General features: G+C 42.0%; 1 protein-coding gene across 1 annotated transcript in view; it reads left to right on the forward strand.

The window, feature by feature from the left end:
- The window catches only part of LOC138491431 (neuropeptide FF receptor 1-like), an 837968-nt gene extending 821288 nt beyond the window's left edge, over positions 1-16680 (forward strand). Inside the window, exon 4 of the mRNA XM_069617949.1 lies at positions 10977-16680. Within this exon, the coding sequence (XP_069474050.1) occupies positions 10977-11856 (880 nt within the window). The 3' untranslated portion in view covers positions 11857-16680. The remainder of the gene's footprint in view (positions 1-10976) is intronic.
- The last annotated feature ends 946 nt before the right edge of the window (positions 16681-17626 follow it).

A 17626-nucleotide genomic window follows, 5' to 3' on the forward strand; every position in this document is an offset into this window, starting at 1 on the left:
AGAACCTGAGACCTGTTGGGCGAGAATGGAGGGCTGAGTCTATGTGTAAAAGGGCTAACAAAAACGTGGTGAGGGAGCCGTGTCTCTAAGGAGCCAGAAGGGGATTAAGTGCAAAGCTGCTCTTCAGAGTGAAGTCTGTGGAAGTGTGTTCATTATCATGGGGCAAAGAAGCCGCCCAGGGGAGTTGGTGGGGCTGGCGAGGAGCACTAAGTCTTCAGTCGATAACACTGCAATAGTGTTGTTAAAGAAATCACAACCAGTGGATTCAAAGCCAAAGGGGATCCCAGTTGATGATAGCAGCAAAGTGTGAGGGATAACATTTTACAAGTAGTAAGATAATTACAAGGCCGAGCGTAGTATGGGAAGTGCGCTGAAAAGGAAAGCTTTGATTCTCCATTGTGAAAGTTGAAGAGGAGAGAAACAAAGTAGTGAATGTTTGCATGTATGTTAATACGTGTTGAAAGGAGCTTTAGTGAATAGAGTCATTTTGTACGGGAGTGAAGTTCACAGGGAGAGTGAATATGAAAGCAAGTGAAGGGGGGCTATGCTTGAGGGAAGAGGTACGCCGAGACCCCGTAAAAGCTTTGTGGTGAATTGTAAAAGGTGCCGGGGGCACAATATTGAGAAAAGCTGAAGTTGAACTGTAAAAAGGAGCTGGGGTCACGCTGATGAAAGTAAGTCAAGATTAACTGCAAAAAGGTGCCACGGCATGATGAGAAGAGAAAGCTGAAACAGAGGCCTAGGTATCAGAGTGGTCCCACACAGGGCCGAAAGTACTGTGTGTATCGAAAGTCTCTTATATGTTGAACTGCTGAATAACTGTGAGGAGAGCCAAGGTATCAGAGTGGTCCTGCCTGGGGTTAAGGCATACTGCCCGTTGTCGAAGGGCTCTTGTACACCAATACATTAACCTGTTGTGGACTGTGAATGTTGTGAACTGTGAAAATCTTGTGAACTAATGACAAGTAGTAGACTTTCTGAGGAAAGGTGACATAGAGGAATTGTTACCTAATGGAACTTTTAACTTGTGCAACCAGACTGTTTGAACTTTGTAAAAAGAACTTTATACAGTGCCTTTGAAAGCCGAGGAATGCATTCTGAACCCCAAGTGGCTCAAGGCTTGGGGAATGGAGCTGTAGACCAGTTCCAATACTATCCTGACCTTTACTTTGAAGCACCCTTTTTATTTAGTCCAATTCCATGCACATTATTGTATTAGACAGTGTGAGGGCAAGCATAGGTTTCACACAGACACTTTTGTTTTGACTAATTGGACTGACTTTGGATTTATATTTTTGGTTGATGGTCGAGACTACTCCCATTAAAGACGTAGGGCAAGTTAGGCCGTCTCGAAAACCGTTTCTTTATCAAATAAAGGTTTTCATAAACTTGAATCATTATGTCTGTGTTTCTTTCATGAGACCATCCCTGTCTCACATGGTGGAGATATCCATATGGGAAGGCGCTCCTAATGTTTGCCCCAAGTACCACTGTACACTATAGGCTCTGGCATAGACACCCGGGAAATAATACATGATGGACCACAAGGTCCTGACACTATGAACTCAGTTTACAGACCAATAATGTAAACATAAAAATGCTGCAATTCTCATCTGTGCAGCAAGCTGGTTTACTCAAGTGGCCCCAGACTTGGCTCCCTGCAACACAATGTTGCCACAAGCTCACTGGAAACCGGTGTCATGCATTTATTTTGTCATTTTTTGCCATTGATTGCCCGTCCACTGTTAATGAACCTGGCCTCTGGGGAACAGACACATCCAGGACATCTGCAGGGTGGCACACAAAGAGAGAGGGTTTGAAATTCAAAATGGGAGTTTTGGATTATACAAACTTTGCCCAATCTCTCAGTTCCCTGATTTGACTCAGGTCAATCATTTAACAACACCCAATCACTGGGCTTCAGCCATTTACCTAGACAGGTGAGTACCCCTGGAAGATGGCCAGTTTAAGGAGAGCTGTCACAGGGACACAAAAAGCCAGTTGATCAGTCAGCGGGTGTGGGTGTTTGAAGAAGGGGATTGCGTTAGGTGGTTGGGGCAAATTAGCAAATATTGAAAGTTGTGGGTAAAGTTGGAAACACTGGAGGAGAGAGAGAAGGAAAGGTCTAGCCACTAGGGGAGGAGAAAGAACTGCATGTGTGGCTGGAAGTGAAAAGAAGGCAGAGGTTGAATGTGAACAGCAAAAGGTGTCTAGAGTTGAGCAGCAGGAGGTCGGGAAAGGTGTAAGGCATGAGATGGCTGAAGTTGAGCAAAAGTAAGTGATTGAAGATGAAAAGCAAGAGGTGGTTGAACGTGAAGGGCAGGAAGTGGTTGGAGGTGAACAACAGGAGGTGGAGGAAGGAGTTAGTGATCAGGAGGAGGCAGAAGTGAAATATTGGAAGATCTAAGAAAGGCCTTAGCTACATAGCCTAGGAAGGACAGAGTGGGAGATCTTGGCCCAAGGTAGGGCGTACAGCAAAAGCCCAGTCTGAAGGGGTTAACCCCATGGTGAAAGGAGGAATGAGAGCATGGCACAATGATCAGGATGTAAAGGACAATCACAGGAGCAAATAGGGGCAGGAGAAATCATCCGGTCATTGCGGAAGTGCTCCAAACCAGCGTTCCTTGACCACATCTGAGACACACCATCTGTACCCGTTTCCTTGGGCAGCAATTACAGGCAGAAGATCAGAGAACAGAATTGCCTGCCAGGAGATTGCATGAACCGCGTTAAAGCCGGTTGAGTAAACAATGGGATTGACCCGTGGTAGGCGAAGAAGTGTGCAGGGAAGCTCTTAAGCACAAGACTGCGATTCAAAAGATTTAACTTTTATGCTGTTGTTTTCCTTATATTTTGGTTATGTAAATAAGCTTTGTTTGACTCAAGATGTGGGTGCTATCTCTTTGAGCGTAATACTTGGCTACATAAGATACATTTGACATCCCTAATATGACATAATATCTATTTTGAAAATGTAACTAACATTAAACAAGTGCTGTAAAGGTGTGGTCTACATGCTGTAGTAGAGATGGACTACTTGCTAATTTGATGACCGTGGATCATTGATTATTTATTTCTACTACATTGTTCTCTCTTTCCTGTCGTTATGCACATCACCTCTGGTGACACAAAACTCCTCATCTCTCCCAAAATCTCTTTTGGAGGTGTAATATCAAGATAATCACAAGCTATCAATGCAGATGAATCTGAATTTATTTTACTATATTAAAACACCAAGTTTGCAATGATTTTGACATTACCATTATCACACACTATTCATTTGAGGACCTGATCACAATTACCATCACATATCTATGAGGGGATTCAATATCACACATGATTACAGTGGGGATTTTAACGTCCTTATTATCACATACAATGTCTCTGGGGCACATCAACATTGCCATTTTCACACACACACTGACTCTGAGAGGGCAGGCAAACCATCTCTGTGGGGACCTTGACATCATCATAATCACATACCATCCCTATGGGGACTGTAACACCATGGTCATCATAAAGAATCATTGTGGGGAGTTCAACATCCTTATTACCAAACACCATCTCTGTTGGGACTGCAACATAATCAAACAAAAAATATTTGTGTGGATTTTAACATCATCATCATCATTACCCCTGTCCACACACACAACTGCAATTCTATGGAGACAATTCTATGAACACCAATTCTATGTCCTATTTGTAACACACTAGCTTTAGGGGAGACTTTAAAATCATCATTATCAAACAGCATCACTGTGGGGACTTTAATCTTAGTCTTACATACCATCTTTGTGGGAACCTGAAAATCAGTGTCATGACACATAACCTCTATTGGGACTTTAACATCACACACCATATCTGTGGGCACATTAATATCATTATCACACACCATCTCTGTGGGGACTATAACATGTACATCACACACCATCTCTGTGAGGACCTGGACATTAGTATCATTAGTATCATGACATACAATATAGATTGGAACTTCAGCATCACCAACATCTATGGGGACTTTAACATCAAGATAATCACACACAATCTCTCTGGGGACTTTAATATCATTATTATCACATACCATCTCTATGGGGACTTTACATCAAGATAATCACACACCATCTCGCTGGGGACTTTAACATGAAGATAAGCACACACTAGCCCACATTACGGGGTTGCTGTTTAAACCTGGCGGTAGGCAGCGGTTTACCAGCAACCCTGTAACAACGTTGCTAACCGTGCCAGTGCTTCAGTGAGAGACAAGCCGATAGCGGCCTGAAAACCTGGCAGGTCAGGCCTGTTGGGAGTTCCATGGCCCCTACCGGCATTCTCGTTGTTTGGCAGTACGGAAAGGGTGCCAGTACGTTGATACTGGCACCCTCATTTTCAGACAGCCAAACTTGTAATGAAGCCCACTATCTCTCTCGGGACGTTGATATCATTATTATCACATTCCATTACTGTGCAGACTTTAACGTTATTATTTACACACACTAGCTCTCTAGGGACTTTAACATCAAGATAATCGCACACTATCTCTCTGGGGACTTTAATATCATTATTATCACATACCATCACTCTGGGGACTTTAAAGTTATTAACACACAGCAGCTCTCTGGGGACTTTACATCATTATTATCACATACCATCACTCTGGGGACTTTAAAGTTATTATTAACACACACCAGCTCTCTAGGGACTTTAACATCAAGATAATCACACACTATGGGCCTCATTACGACCCAGGCGGTAAGTTACCGCCTGGGCCGTGACTTTACCACCATGGTGTAAACTACGTTTACACCATGGTGGTTGGCGGACTTACCGCCCCATTCCGACCTTGGCAGGGCGGTAAGTCCCCAATCCCCATTTACCCTTCCCCATTCCCATTTTTGCCCCATAGGGCATAATGGGAGTGGGGAAGGCGTTAATTACGCCACCGTAAATTACGGTGGCGTAATTAACTCCATGGTCCCTTAGCGCCATGGATTTTAACACCCGCTAAAATCGGGTGTTAAAACCTCCATGGCGCTAGGGGAACTCGTAATTGGCGGTAAGGGGTCGGCGCAGCTAACGCTGGCGTTAACCCCTTACCGCCAGGGTCGTAATGAGGCCCTATCTCTCTGGGCCTTTAATATCATTATCATCACATACCACCACTCTGGGTACTTTAAAGTTATTATTAACACACACCAGCTCTGTGGGGACTCTTACATAATCAGCACACACCATCATTGTGAGGATCTGGATATGCTTATCATGACATACAATCTCTTTTGGTACTTCACCATCACCAACATCAAACACCATATCTATTGGTACTTTATGATTATAATGATACATATAGGGTCTTTAACATGATTATTCATACACACCACCTCCGTGAGGACCTGAAACCAGTATTATGGCATACAATCTCTATTGGGACTTTAAGATCAGTATATTCAAACACCATCTCTGTAGGGACTTCAACCTATATTTAATTGCACACCATCTTTGGGAGGACTTAATCATTACAATTATCACATACCATCTCTGTGGGGGCTTCACACTCCTTTATGGCACACACTATCTCACTGGGGACTTAATCATCACCGTTATCACACATCTCTGTAACAAACTTAAAATCATTATACCCACATGCCATCTCCATGGGGACAAAATCATCACTCTTATCATATGCCTTCTCTGTAAAGGACGTTAATGTTATTATCATCGTACACCATCTTTGTGGGGACTTACAAATCTGAATATACATACGCCATCTGTGTGGGGCCATTGAAATCATTACAATCAAACACCATCTCTGTGAGGATTTTAACATTGTATTCAAACACCATCTCTCTGAGGACTTCAACATCATTATCACACACAACCAATACAATGAAATGTCTTTAATAGAGAAGCTTCGACATTTTGGGGGTTTTATTGCACATGGTCCTACTAGAGGAAACTGGTGTTGGGGTCTTAGTGGGTTAGATGGGGAGTCGTCTGAAAGGTCAGCAGTGTTGACAAGTGGAAGCTGGAGCTACCTCAGTGCCCAATGCTGGTATGGTTCTGTGTGGTTTGTGAAAGTGGCACTTGGATTTCTCATTTATATGGAGGTGAGAGCCCAAGGTCTATTAAATGAGAGTGCTAGTATGCTGAGTTAGCCACTGGATTAGGGTATGAGTGAAAGAGATAGAGGTGAGAGCTTTGGCATGCCTCCATCTGGTTCATGTGATATTAATATGCATAAGGCTGTCATGTGTGAGGTGGATATATTTGTGTAGTGTAAAGCAGTAGGTAAATGAGAGATAAGTCTTTTAGGTGGGGAATAGGAGATAAGAAATGAGGACAAACGTTGGGGGATTTAATACTAGACTGAAATGGTTGAGTTCCCATATTTTGGTGACCTCTGTGTGTCTTTAAAAAAAATTTTCTTATCACACACCATCTTTGTGGGGACATTAACATCATTGTAATCACACACCATCTCTGTGGGGACCATACCATTATCATAATTGCACACCATCTCTGTGGGGACCTTATCATGACTATCACTCAGAATTGCTGTGGAGAATTTAAAAATTGACCATAATCAAACATGATCTCTATTGGAAAGGTAACTTCACTAATATTAAACATGATCCAAAAGTAGATAACAACATCTCACCATTCCTAAAGAGGAGATTTGTAAATAGGGAAGATGGTGCCTGTGGAAGAATGAAACTTGAATTTGAAATCCTGCTTCCTTTTTATCACAAAGTGTAATCCTGGGTCAATCATGGTATCTCCTGTCCCACAGTTCTCTTTCCTGGAAGTTTTTTGGTGTTTATAATAGTGTTTACTGCCAGAACAAACTTCTTTTAAGTTTCACATGCAAATTAAACATCTTGCAAATGCAAAACCATCCTAATCCATCTGTTGTGGTGCCTAAAATTCAGGAAGGTACTTGTATATAAAATATAATTGTATATTGTATACTAAGTACTATACAGTAAGCATTTTTTAATTTGCTCATTATGCATTCCATCCCAAATAAGAATAATGTAATAAGTCCCCATAAGGATGGTAACACACGTTCAAGTCCCCGCAAAGATGGTACCAAACACGCGACTAAAAATAAGTATTTTTGCATATTTTAAGTTGGATCGTGTGTGTGTGTGTGTGTGTGTGTGTGTTTTATATCTGGGTAAAGAGCTGTGAATGTTGTTCTGGGGTGGAGAGACTGGTGGTGGGAAATGTAGAGCATCTATTCTATGTATCTATGGAGAAGTCTTGTTGGGGGATGCCCTTGGGCTATGGGTGCAGTACTTGTGAGGGGACATCATGAGTCACACTGGTGGGACTGGTATCTCTGGCAGTGGACAGTCTGTAGAGACTGGTCAGTGATAAGATTCAGGGAACATAGTGAACATGCCTGAGTGGGTACCAAGTAGACAGTAGGTGAGAAGAATTCAAGTGGAGAGCACTAATAGGGCACCCAGATAGGGCAGATTCCTGTGGGATCCTAGGAACATCTTAGCATTCTCCAAGCTCAGGGGAAATATCTAGGAGCCTTCATTGGCCTTCGTGATATGATATGGTATTTATAATGCACCTGTCCACAAGTGTTTCTAGGCACCACAAGACAAGGAAGGGGAAGACAGAGGGGAGATAAGGACAAACAATCCTAATAGGCCTTGTGTCATTCGATCGTGCAAGTGCAACAACAAAAAGTTCAAGGGAGAAGGGGGAGGGGAAAGTGCCGCGGAGAAGAGGGCAAAGTGCGATCAGAGCACCATGACTCTGTGTAAGTGCAGCCAGGGCAGCACAGCTCTGTGTAAATGCATGGAAGGCAGGGGACGCTAGGTATTGCGATTACAGCCCCTAAGTGTGTGGTAGGCCCAGAGGCAGTGCAGGAAGACTGGTCATGGAAGGGCCTGGTACCCCGTGAGAATTTTAGGGTACCTGGCATCCACTCAGGGCACGGGGACAGGAAGGTTAGCAATGAAGAGGGAGAGAGAAGGCAGAGGAGAAAATGAAGGTCTTGAGCAGTTTCTGGAACTTCAGGTGGTCCGGCTCAAGTTTGAAAGGGACAGGGAGGCAGTCCCAGAGGGAGACACCTTCAGAAGAAAGAGATCTGCCCCCCACTCTGCTTGGAGAATCGTCTGACCCTCGGAGAGTTTGAGCTAGCTGAGAAAAGGGCTCTGGAAGGAAGGTATTTAGGAAGAGAGTATAGTGTGGACCCTGGACCCAGAAAGCCTTGTGGATGATGCAAAGGGTCTTGAACTTTATTCTTGCAGCCACCAGGAGCCAGTGCATACATTTCAGGTCTGGAGAGATGCAATCCCTGGGCTTGAGACCAAGGAGAAGTCTCACAGTCCTGTTCTAGATTAGTTGAAGGGGAGTAGAGTTAGGCAGAGTTTGTTGCAGTAGTCCAGCCTTGAGAAAACCAGAGCTCTGAAGACACTGAACATCTGGGGGAAGGTGAGGAAAGGTAGAATACCTCTAAGAAGGTGCAGCTGGAAGTGGGCATTTTTGGCAAGGTTCATGATGTGGGGAGAGAAGGAGAGAGTGGAGTCAAAGATGATCACAAGGTTTTTAGCCTCCGAGGAGGGTAAGGGTAGAGGGCCCTAGAAGGGCAGCCTGAGTGCAAATGGGAAAGCGGGAGCTGGGGTCCCAAAGAAAAGAATCTGGGAAAAATGGCTGCCATGGAAATTCCTTTTATAGCGATGACGAATTTCTGTACGTGAAATTACCGCAGGTAACATTTCCGCAGACCTACATGGCGGTAACTGTAATTCCCCCAATTTTTAACAGATGCAGGTCGTAGAACAGAGTTTTCAGCAGTAACTCGGCTTTACTGTTGCCGCCATTGCTGTGTGCTTGCTCCCGCCAGGTTGTAATTCGGAAGAGATTCTGCCCTGATGCATGGTGGCAATGGTAAATCTGCATCAGCAGATTTACAGCCGATTTTCTGCCTAACTCGTAATGAGGCCCACAGTATTGCAAATTATTGTGGGAGTTCAGATGGCAGAATTACTTTAAGACACTAGGGATCACAATCAGAGTACAGCAGAAATTACAGAGGGCCACCTGATAGCAGAATCACCTGTGCTACCATTGGCTACGTGGAGATACTTTTCACGCCCCAGTTTGAATGCCGATGTGAAGTTATGTCTGTTTTGGAATGTCTATTAAGGTGAATTAGGAAATCTTTAGAAGACATTTGAATTTTAATGATCTAATGTAATATAATACACTTTAATGAACAAAATGGTTGCCTCTCTATGCAGTCAAATGGTTGAGACAAGCAGACATTTACTATTAGAATGTCCTATGCTACGGGACCATTATTGTACAGCATATCAAAAGCCTGTTCGATCCATGGGTCAATTTCTGAGCACTATATTCACTGCATCATCGGTGATGATGAGTGGGGCCACAGCATATCTCTGGAAAGAGGTTCTTCTGATGCTAGAATAAAAGCTGCCATAACAACAATCTCTTGAAATAGTTTTCTCTTTCTTTGTCTATTTATAACTGTCTAGCAAGTGAGCATGATATTGTTAATATGTTGAAGGAATTATTCTTATTTTCATTGATGTTTTTAATCAATTGGTATGCTTTTGATTTTAAGAACATTTCTGTTATTACCTGTGTAACTTAAATTATTTTAGTCTGTGTTTTTTCTAGAGTTCAAAGGTTTAATTAAACTATGAGCTCTTTATAAGACAAAAAAATACACTTTAATGAACAAAATGTTTGCATCTCATGTGGATGATAGATGAGCGGCTCGCTATGTGTCAGCTTCTCATACTCGCCAGGGCCTGTTTTTAGCTCCCTCTCATGAAGTCTTTATTTCTATCAATATATAAGTATACTACATGTATTCCTTTTATGCCTGCTTAATATAAATACCCAAAATATAAGTAGGATAAAATATATATTTTAGTCATCATGCATCTCTGGTGTGTATCCAGTTTATCTGAAAATTGATATAAGTTGGAAAAATGATTCGGAAAAATAAAGCAGCTCTTTTTCTTCTTGCTCCATCACCCTGTGCATCATAAACTTAATCTTGATCCCGCACAACCCTATATTCTATAGCCACTTCTTAGAGGGCACCCCGAAATCTGCTGGCCTTTTGGGTACCTGTGATCCTCTTAGTATGTGTACCCTGGATAAACAGATTGGCTTTTGGAAGTTGTAGACTCAACTGGCACCAACTAGACCACTGCTCAGTCTAGTCTACCTAATCTCTGATGAATAAAGCATCTGACAGGTCTTGGCGTCAGCTTCAAAAAGACTGACGTGTCTGTGAGCAGATGCTGGTTCTCCATTGATGCTCTATTTGGCGCGGCTCATTTATGGATGCTGAAATTCATACACATTCACTCACCTGCCTAACCACCCTTGCACCACTCCAACAAACAGTATTTAAGGAACCTATCAAACTTTCTTTTGAACTGGTCTCACCAACAACACATGCTCAAAATCTCTGCAGCTAAATGTACTGCATGGAACATTCAGAATATGTAGTAAGATATTTGGTTTCTAAAAGAATATTGCAAAAAGGAAAATGTCTCTTCTTTTTAATTATTGCTATGCTTTAAATGCTTTTTATGAATACCTCTCCCTTGTCTAACTGTGTGCAGGTGTCTTTTGCGACACATCCAACATCCAACATTTGTTTAATAATTTCAGCTTTATTAAATAAAGGCAAATGTAGGTGTTTCACAGTTTCCATTGTTTCTTGTCGAATGCAGCAATGATGGGAGCAAATCAGAATTCCTGCTCCTAAAAGCACTTACACTTCATTTCGATGGGCAACATCTGCTCTCATGAATGCCTCGATTCTCAAAAGAAACTAAATGTTGGAAAGAGACAATGTATACAATGGTTTAGAGGAATGTGGTCAAATGTGATCTATTGCTTTTTGTGACTCGGTGAGAGAACCACGGCCTTAGTTTCCATTTGACTTATATGTGCTTTCTTTCTCACATTCATAGGTTCCGCTGCATTGTGTACCCGTTCAAGCTGAAGCTGACGCTGCTTAAGGCAATCAACACAATCATCATCATATGGGTCCTGGCCTTTGTGATCATGTGCCCCTCGGCGGTAATGCTCACAGTGGCCCGGTTGGAAGGTCACTACATGGTAGCCAGTACGGACAACAATCAGACCTATCCCCTGTTTTCCTGCTATGAAGCATGGCCTGACATTGAGATGCGGAAGGTCTACACCACGGTGCTGTTTGCCCACATCTACGTGGCTCCTTTAACTCTAATCATCGTCATGTACGGTCGAATTGGCCTCAAGCTCTGCAAGTCCTCGGGACCACTGAGTGAGCATATTGGAGACAGCCACGAACGCTGCACTACTGTCTCCAAGAAGAAGATCAAGGTCATTAAGATGCTCATCATCGTGGCCCTTCTCTTTATGCTCTCCTGGCTGCCTCTGTGGACGTTGATGCTGCTCACCGACTATGCCAATCTGGATGATGATCAGATCAACCTCCTCACTGGCTACATATTTCCATTTGCGCATTGGTTGGCATTCTCCAACAGCAGTGTCAACCCAATCATCTATGGCTACTTCAATGAAAACTTTAAGCGAGGCTTCCAGGCAGCTTTCAAATTCCAGCTGTGTTCAGATGAGATGAGCCATCATAAGACCTACTCGGAGAGGACGCCTGGGAATGTCAGCTTTGGCACTCGCAATAAGGTCTTCACCGACGGGGAGTCCTCGGATTCGATGTGTATGAAAAACCTGCCCAAGAGTGTTCCAAAGCCAGTGCACAATGGACAAGTCATAAAGCAGGCACTGCGTCTGGAGGACATTGAAAATATCACCCCTCTTAACGGCGTATGCAAAGCATGGGACGCATGAAAGCAAGCATTGCATAAATGTAACATTGCATTTTGAGTTATTTATTTGGAAAACCATATGTCATCCTAAAACGAGGCCTTTACGCCTTTGGAGCATCTTACATTGACAGAATAACATGGACCTCATTGTGCACAGGGTTCACTTTTGGAAACACACTTTTCCCGGGTCCCTGCGGGATGTGTAAGGTTGCCTTCTGGAACCCATGCAAGGGCTGCATCCACAGTTCAGAACCTTGTCTACATGACATATAGTGCATTGTTCCAGGCATTGCTTGCAATGACTGTAGCGAGAGCTATGCAGATACTGCAGAACAACATTGGAGCTGATCACTGGTTCAGGTGACCGGTGCCTGCATGGTACAAGAACCCTTGCAGCATTGTGATTGTTTGCACTTGACCTTAGGCTCTTTATATATGTGTGTTGGTGTCTGTCAAGGAACTAACCATTGCAGTGTTTGTGTGAAAGAGCGCCATATGTGCATTGCATTCCCGGTGTTTCTTTGAAGGCCTTCGGCTAAACTCAAAACTGTGTTTCTGATCATTGTATATGGTTAGCAGAATGGGTGTCATCTGTTGGCATCTAAACGAGAGAGAACATCCCTTAGACATTCTGCCAAATTCATGAGCATCAGCAGAGATAATACATTGTGGATTTGCTCGATGTTGGCAAATTCACTTTTAGCTCATTTTTACACTTTGTAATACATACAGAAATCAAACATGTAATAGAAGCATGCAGATATATGTGTGAGTTCACATACAGATGATACGTGTGTTTCAAGTGAGATTCAGAGTAGAGGGTACTGATTTCTTTTTCAATGAAGAAGATACCCCCATTTGAAGTCTGGGTTACAGAGCAAGAATAAAGGCCAGCTTGGAAGGACTCACAATGCTAATGTTCGGACGCAATGTCAATTATTTTTCAAATACTGGCCAGTGCATGCAGAGGCCGCTCTTGTGATTTACAGAAATAGTTCTTTGTCTTTTCAAATGCTTGACCAATCATGAAGCTGTCCCAAAAATGTGATGTGTAAAACGTGTAAGCTTTGAATGTGGGCTGGGCTTAAGCCCTTGAATGTGAATGTGGGCCTTGCTAATATTGCCTGACATCACACACCATAACGAAGGAGTGAGCCGGGTATATTTCCTCCACCTGGACATAGTTAGCTGTCACCTATCACCTGTCTGCTACTGACTTTCAAACCGATGATATTAGGGGAGATCCTCAAAAACGCTGGGGGGTGCGAGTGATGAGAGACGCTTGCTCCTGCATCTCATTGCTTGAGATGAAGATATTTGCACCAATTTCATAAAGGGAATCAGAATATGCAAGTCAGAGGCCTTGTATGACCCGCCCCATTGAACATTTGTGAAACTATGGGCCAATTGCTCCACATTTTAAAGCACGTCCTGAATTCAGAAATGGGGTTTAAAATGCACAAAAGACAAAGGCATTCTTCTGTGCCTGTGTGTTGCTGACCTTACCATGCATTTTTAAGTGTTGATGTTGTCCCACTTCTATGTCTATCCCTCACACAGTGACAATGTGTGCAGAGTATTTCTCAACAGGCCTTTTAATGGCCTGTCACTGTGGAATGCACACCCCAGCGCCCAGGAAGGTGCCAGGAGCCTGTAATAAATTGATGGCAACAGAAACCTCCTGACACAAAAGTATGCAAGGGGGCTGATAAGTACATCTGTGTCGCTGCTGGAATAAGGAGACCTGCACCACTTGTTGATAATCTGCCTCTAATTATTATTTTTTGTGAGTCCCAGAGATGTTATGACAATACAGCCAGTGCATATCATTTCAGCCTATACAGTACAATCCCTGTGCAGAGAGTATAGCACTGACAGTATGAGCACAAACAGTAAAATAGAAATAAGCTCATGATTGAAAGAAATATGGTTTAATGTTAAAAAAAAAAGCAATGGCATTGGAACCCAATATATAAACAAAGTGGTACAATCCAAAGGGTACACATAATGAATGCTACGTCTAAGTAATGAAACCATGGTAATGAATGAAAAAATAAGAAGAAAGAAGGAAACAAGATTTGCTTTCACTCCTTTATATTAAATATGATGCATGTGCAAAAGCATTGTAAAACACTTATAAAACAAAAAATACTCATATTCTTTGAAAACAGAAAAATATAATGGTGGTTAACCCTATAACCCATGGACTCTCAAGTTGTGCCTTAAATAATTGTCAAATAATATAGTTGTAGTAGGAAAATGTGGGGAACCTCAGTGGCCACCAATGTCCTCACTTCATGAATCTTGCCCTCTTAATGCTTCTGTTTAACAGTTGCCTTTCACCTGTCTCAAGGGAAGTGGTGCATTTACCCTGTAACCAGTCACTTCTGGGATTTTACAGGGTTCTGCTGACCTCCCGTTTCCAGTTTCAGTTCCTGAATCTCCACCTCTCCTACATTTACCTATGCCTCTGCACCCCCCAACCCTCTTTGCTTCATTTTTTTTTTTTTTTTGTTTTGTTTATTTTAATCGATTGTAGTCTCCTGGCCATGTGTTCATAAAAACGTCAGCATCCCATTGATATTCATCATCCTTACACTTTTCCAAAGGTCAAATGGTAAGGACTATTAATCATGCTTTTTGAAATAATTATTTTACACTAATTTCAGTGGCCCTTTTTTAGAAACTAAAGCCATGCATTCTTCATTATTACTGACTTGAACTTAAGTGAGGGTTATACTAATTGTATCATTTGTATTGTTGGTTATTTTTCTTGTGCTGCTCTAACAGTGTGCCAGAAATAGATGATAATAGGTCACTTCAAATCATGGTTTATTTATCACAGTAGAATTGGGCCAATGCCAGTAATCATTGCATCCTGTAGGATAGCGTTTAGAGCAGGGAAGGGTTCAGCAGGAAATTGGAGTTAGAGGAAAACGTTACATTGTTCACATAAGTGGAATGGGAACAGGAAGAAAGACTCTGGACTCTGGAGCACAGAGTTGTTCTTGCAATTGGGACTAGAGAAGACAAGAAATGAAGACTGCATAACAGGGACACATTGAACATGGGAGCTAGCTTGGAAGTAGTATTATTCCAGAAATTACATCTCAGAAGTGCGCAGGATTCAATCAGATATTTTGGAATGTGGTCATTATTTGCCATGTTGGCCCACATTCTTATCCATCTGTTGGTCACTGTGCACCTCCCTGTTTAATTTTGTAACCAAAAAAACACTACCCTACGATGCTGCTCGACAATCCAATAAGATTCAACTTTCCACTAAGGCCATTTCAAGGCTGCATCCCCCTCCCCAAACAGTCAAGTAAGTGAATGGGAAGTGGGCACCTGAATTATTGAAGGAGCTCTCATTTGTGCTTCTCTGATGGAAATCTAGGATTATTTTTTGGTCATTGAGATTCTCTTAGCGTTTAGGATTGAAACCACATTCAACCTTCTCAAATTGTACAAATTAGCCCACCATAGCAGGCAATACCTACAGGTAAAGGTGCCGTTTAACATGGTCTCAGGGCCATTTATAGTTAATATAGCTTTCTACCGTGGGCTGAACTACTAAACTGGAAGCATGTGTTGAAGACTCATTTTGCCTGTCTCTGGGTCTCCACTTTGAGATCTGACCACATTCTGTTCAGTGGGGCAATACTCGGTACAATAAAAACAACCTGGTTTCCACCATGCTGTCCTGAAAAGCACTGAAATGTTCAAATTGAAGCAGTAACACTGTTATTTCACAAAACACATGAAGAAATAATACAGGGTAGAATAATATCATTGATGAGTGTGTCTCAAAGAAGAAACATTTAGGGCAACAAATGTTGGAACAGAGTTAGTAGATATGGACCTATCTCAGGAGGTTAATTTATCTATGTTGTCACTTCCAATGAAAGGGTGGGGAACAATGGCACAGATATGGTTGATTGAGACATTCAATTTGTTGTGCTTATGTATGCCATCGATTCTTCAGACTTTGTGGTCTCTCCGGTGCCCTCTTTACCATACATCTCATATTCCATGACAGAAAAGAGGTACACTAATCAGAAAATGAGCAGACAATACCCTCTCTCCTGCCTACCTTCTTCACTCTGTGGTTGATTAGCCACATACTACCATCATGTGTTCCCTGTAACCGATCTATCAGGAATGGTAGTGTGCCTGAATGCATGTGACCTCCATATTCACATGTTATCCCAGAGAAAGTTTGAAGCTATGGTAGGACACATAGAAAGTTCATATAATGCTGGTTCTGGAAATAAGCCAGATATGTACAGTAGGGCACTGCCGCCTTCTGATACCTTCAAGACGTAAAACACCATGAGAAGATCTGGATGCCTATTGGCCAGGCAACTCACTTCGAGCAAAGAAATAATGAATTGTTGAAGCTGAGAGGAAGTCAGCCACCAAAAACAATCATTGCTCCCACCTTATCTGTCAATCAGGTAGTCATCAGAAAGAGCCTCAAAAACATGTAGATGACTAATAGTTCACGATTAAACACCGGAGCGGCAGCTGAAAATGTTAGGACGTAACCTTGCAGGTGAGATAATGGCATCACCGAAGCAGTTTAACATATCATGAGTCACAGTTGAGTGTATTGGTTTGTTCCTGTCCTACTCCACAGCTCATCAAATATTCTATGTTTATGTATTGTGTAACAGACTTGTGGGTATGAGGGTTGGTCATACTCTAATATTCAACAAATGTTGGTGCATGTGCTAGGATGACCGAAGAACATTCAATTTTTCAGGATAAGTGAGGTAAAGGACATAGCTTGCTTTCATTTATGTTCTCTCTAACTGTATTTTTAATAAAAATGTTTGCACACAGAGGGCTTTTATATTTTGTGTAGTATTCACTGAAACTCCACTTCAGGTTCTGCAATGGTTGCGCTACTTGAACAATTCCTTCTTGCAACTGTAAGATTTCAAGTTGAAAAATCACTACATTAAACGGATTGGATTTGACATGGATGATTTGATTTGACCAACTGCGTCTTTGGATTGAATTTAAGATCGATTTGCCTTTGACAGGCCTCATACATTTCTACCCATATGAAATGTATTGTGGACATCCTCAGGATCGCTTGGTGCTCTCTTTTCCCTCCATCTCTTTAAGAGACTGCAATGCGTGTGCAGAATTGTCTTGCTCAGATCTGCCAGATTTTGGGCAAAGCTGCTACTGCTTGGTAAAAAAGCGCAATTTGTCATAATCCTTTTTATCTGTGAAATTGAACTGCTGACAATATATGATTTGAGTCCTTTGTGAATTACTTTATTTGATATTTCTCATCATAAAGAAGGTTTATACACAAATAGTGAGCACGCTTTTATAGCATGAGTCCTCTTTTTTCTGGGGTCTGTTGGATGAGGACCAAATGTACAGCGGAACACAAGAAGGATTTCCAACAAACTACCATTACATATCCTCACCAGGGGTTAACATAACTAGCTCTCACAACAAATCCATGTAATCACAAACCATCAATCTTTTAACAAATATAAAGAGATGGAAGGCTCAATTTTAGCAAAAATAATTCATCAATTTATTATGTTTTCTAATAAAACAGACCATTGGGTCACATTTGTACAATTCATTATACATACATAAAAAACACAAGAAACAAAACACAGATATAAAAACCTAATCTACAATTTAAATCTTGTGATGTGTTCACCTAATATTTGGTCGTCAGACAATAGTGGTGTTAGTAGCACAGTGGGTGACTTTACAATAGCCTAAATTTATATTGCTACAGCGTCCCCACTCCTTTTGTG

Source organism: Ambystoma mexicanum, chromosome 10, assembly GCF_040938575.1.
Source record: "Ambystoma mexicanum isolate Mex_15411 chromosome 10, UKY_AmexF1_1, whole genome shotgun sequence".
In the NCBI taxonomy this organism is placed as follows: Eukaryota; Metazoa; Chordata; class Amphibia; order Caudata; family Ambystomatidae; genus Ambystoma; species Ambystoma mexicanum.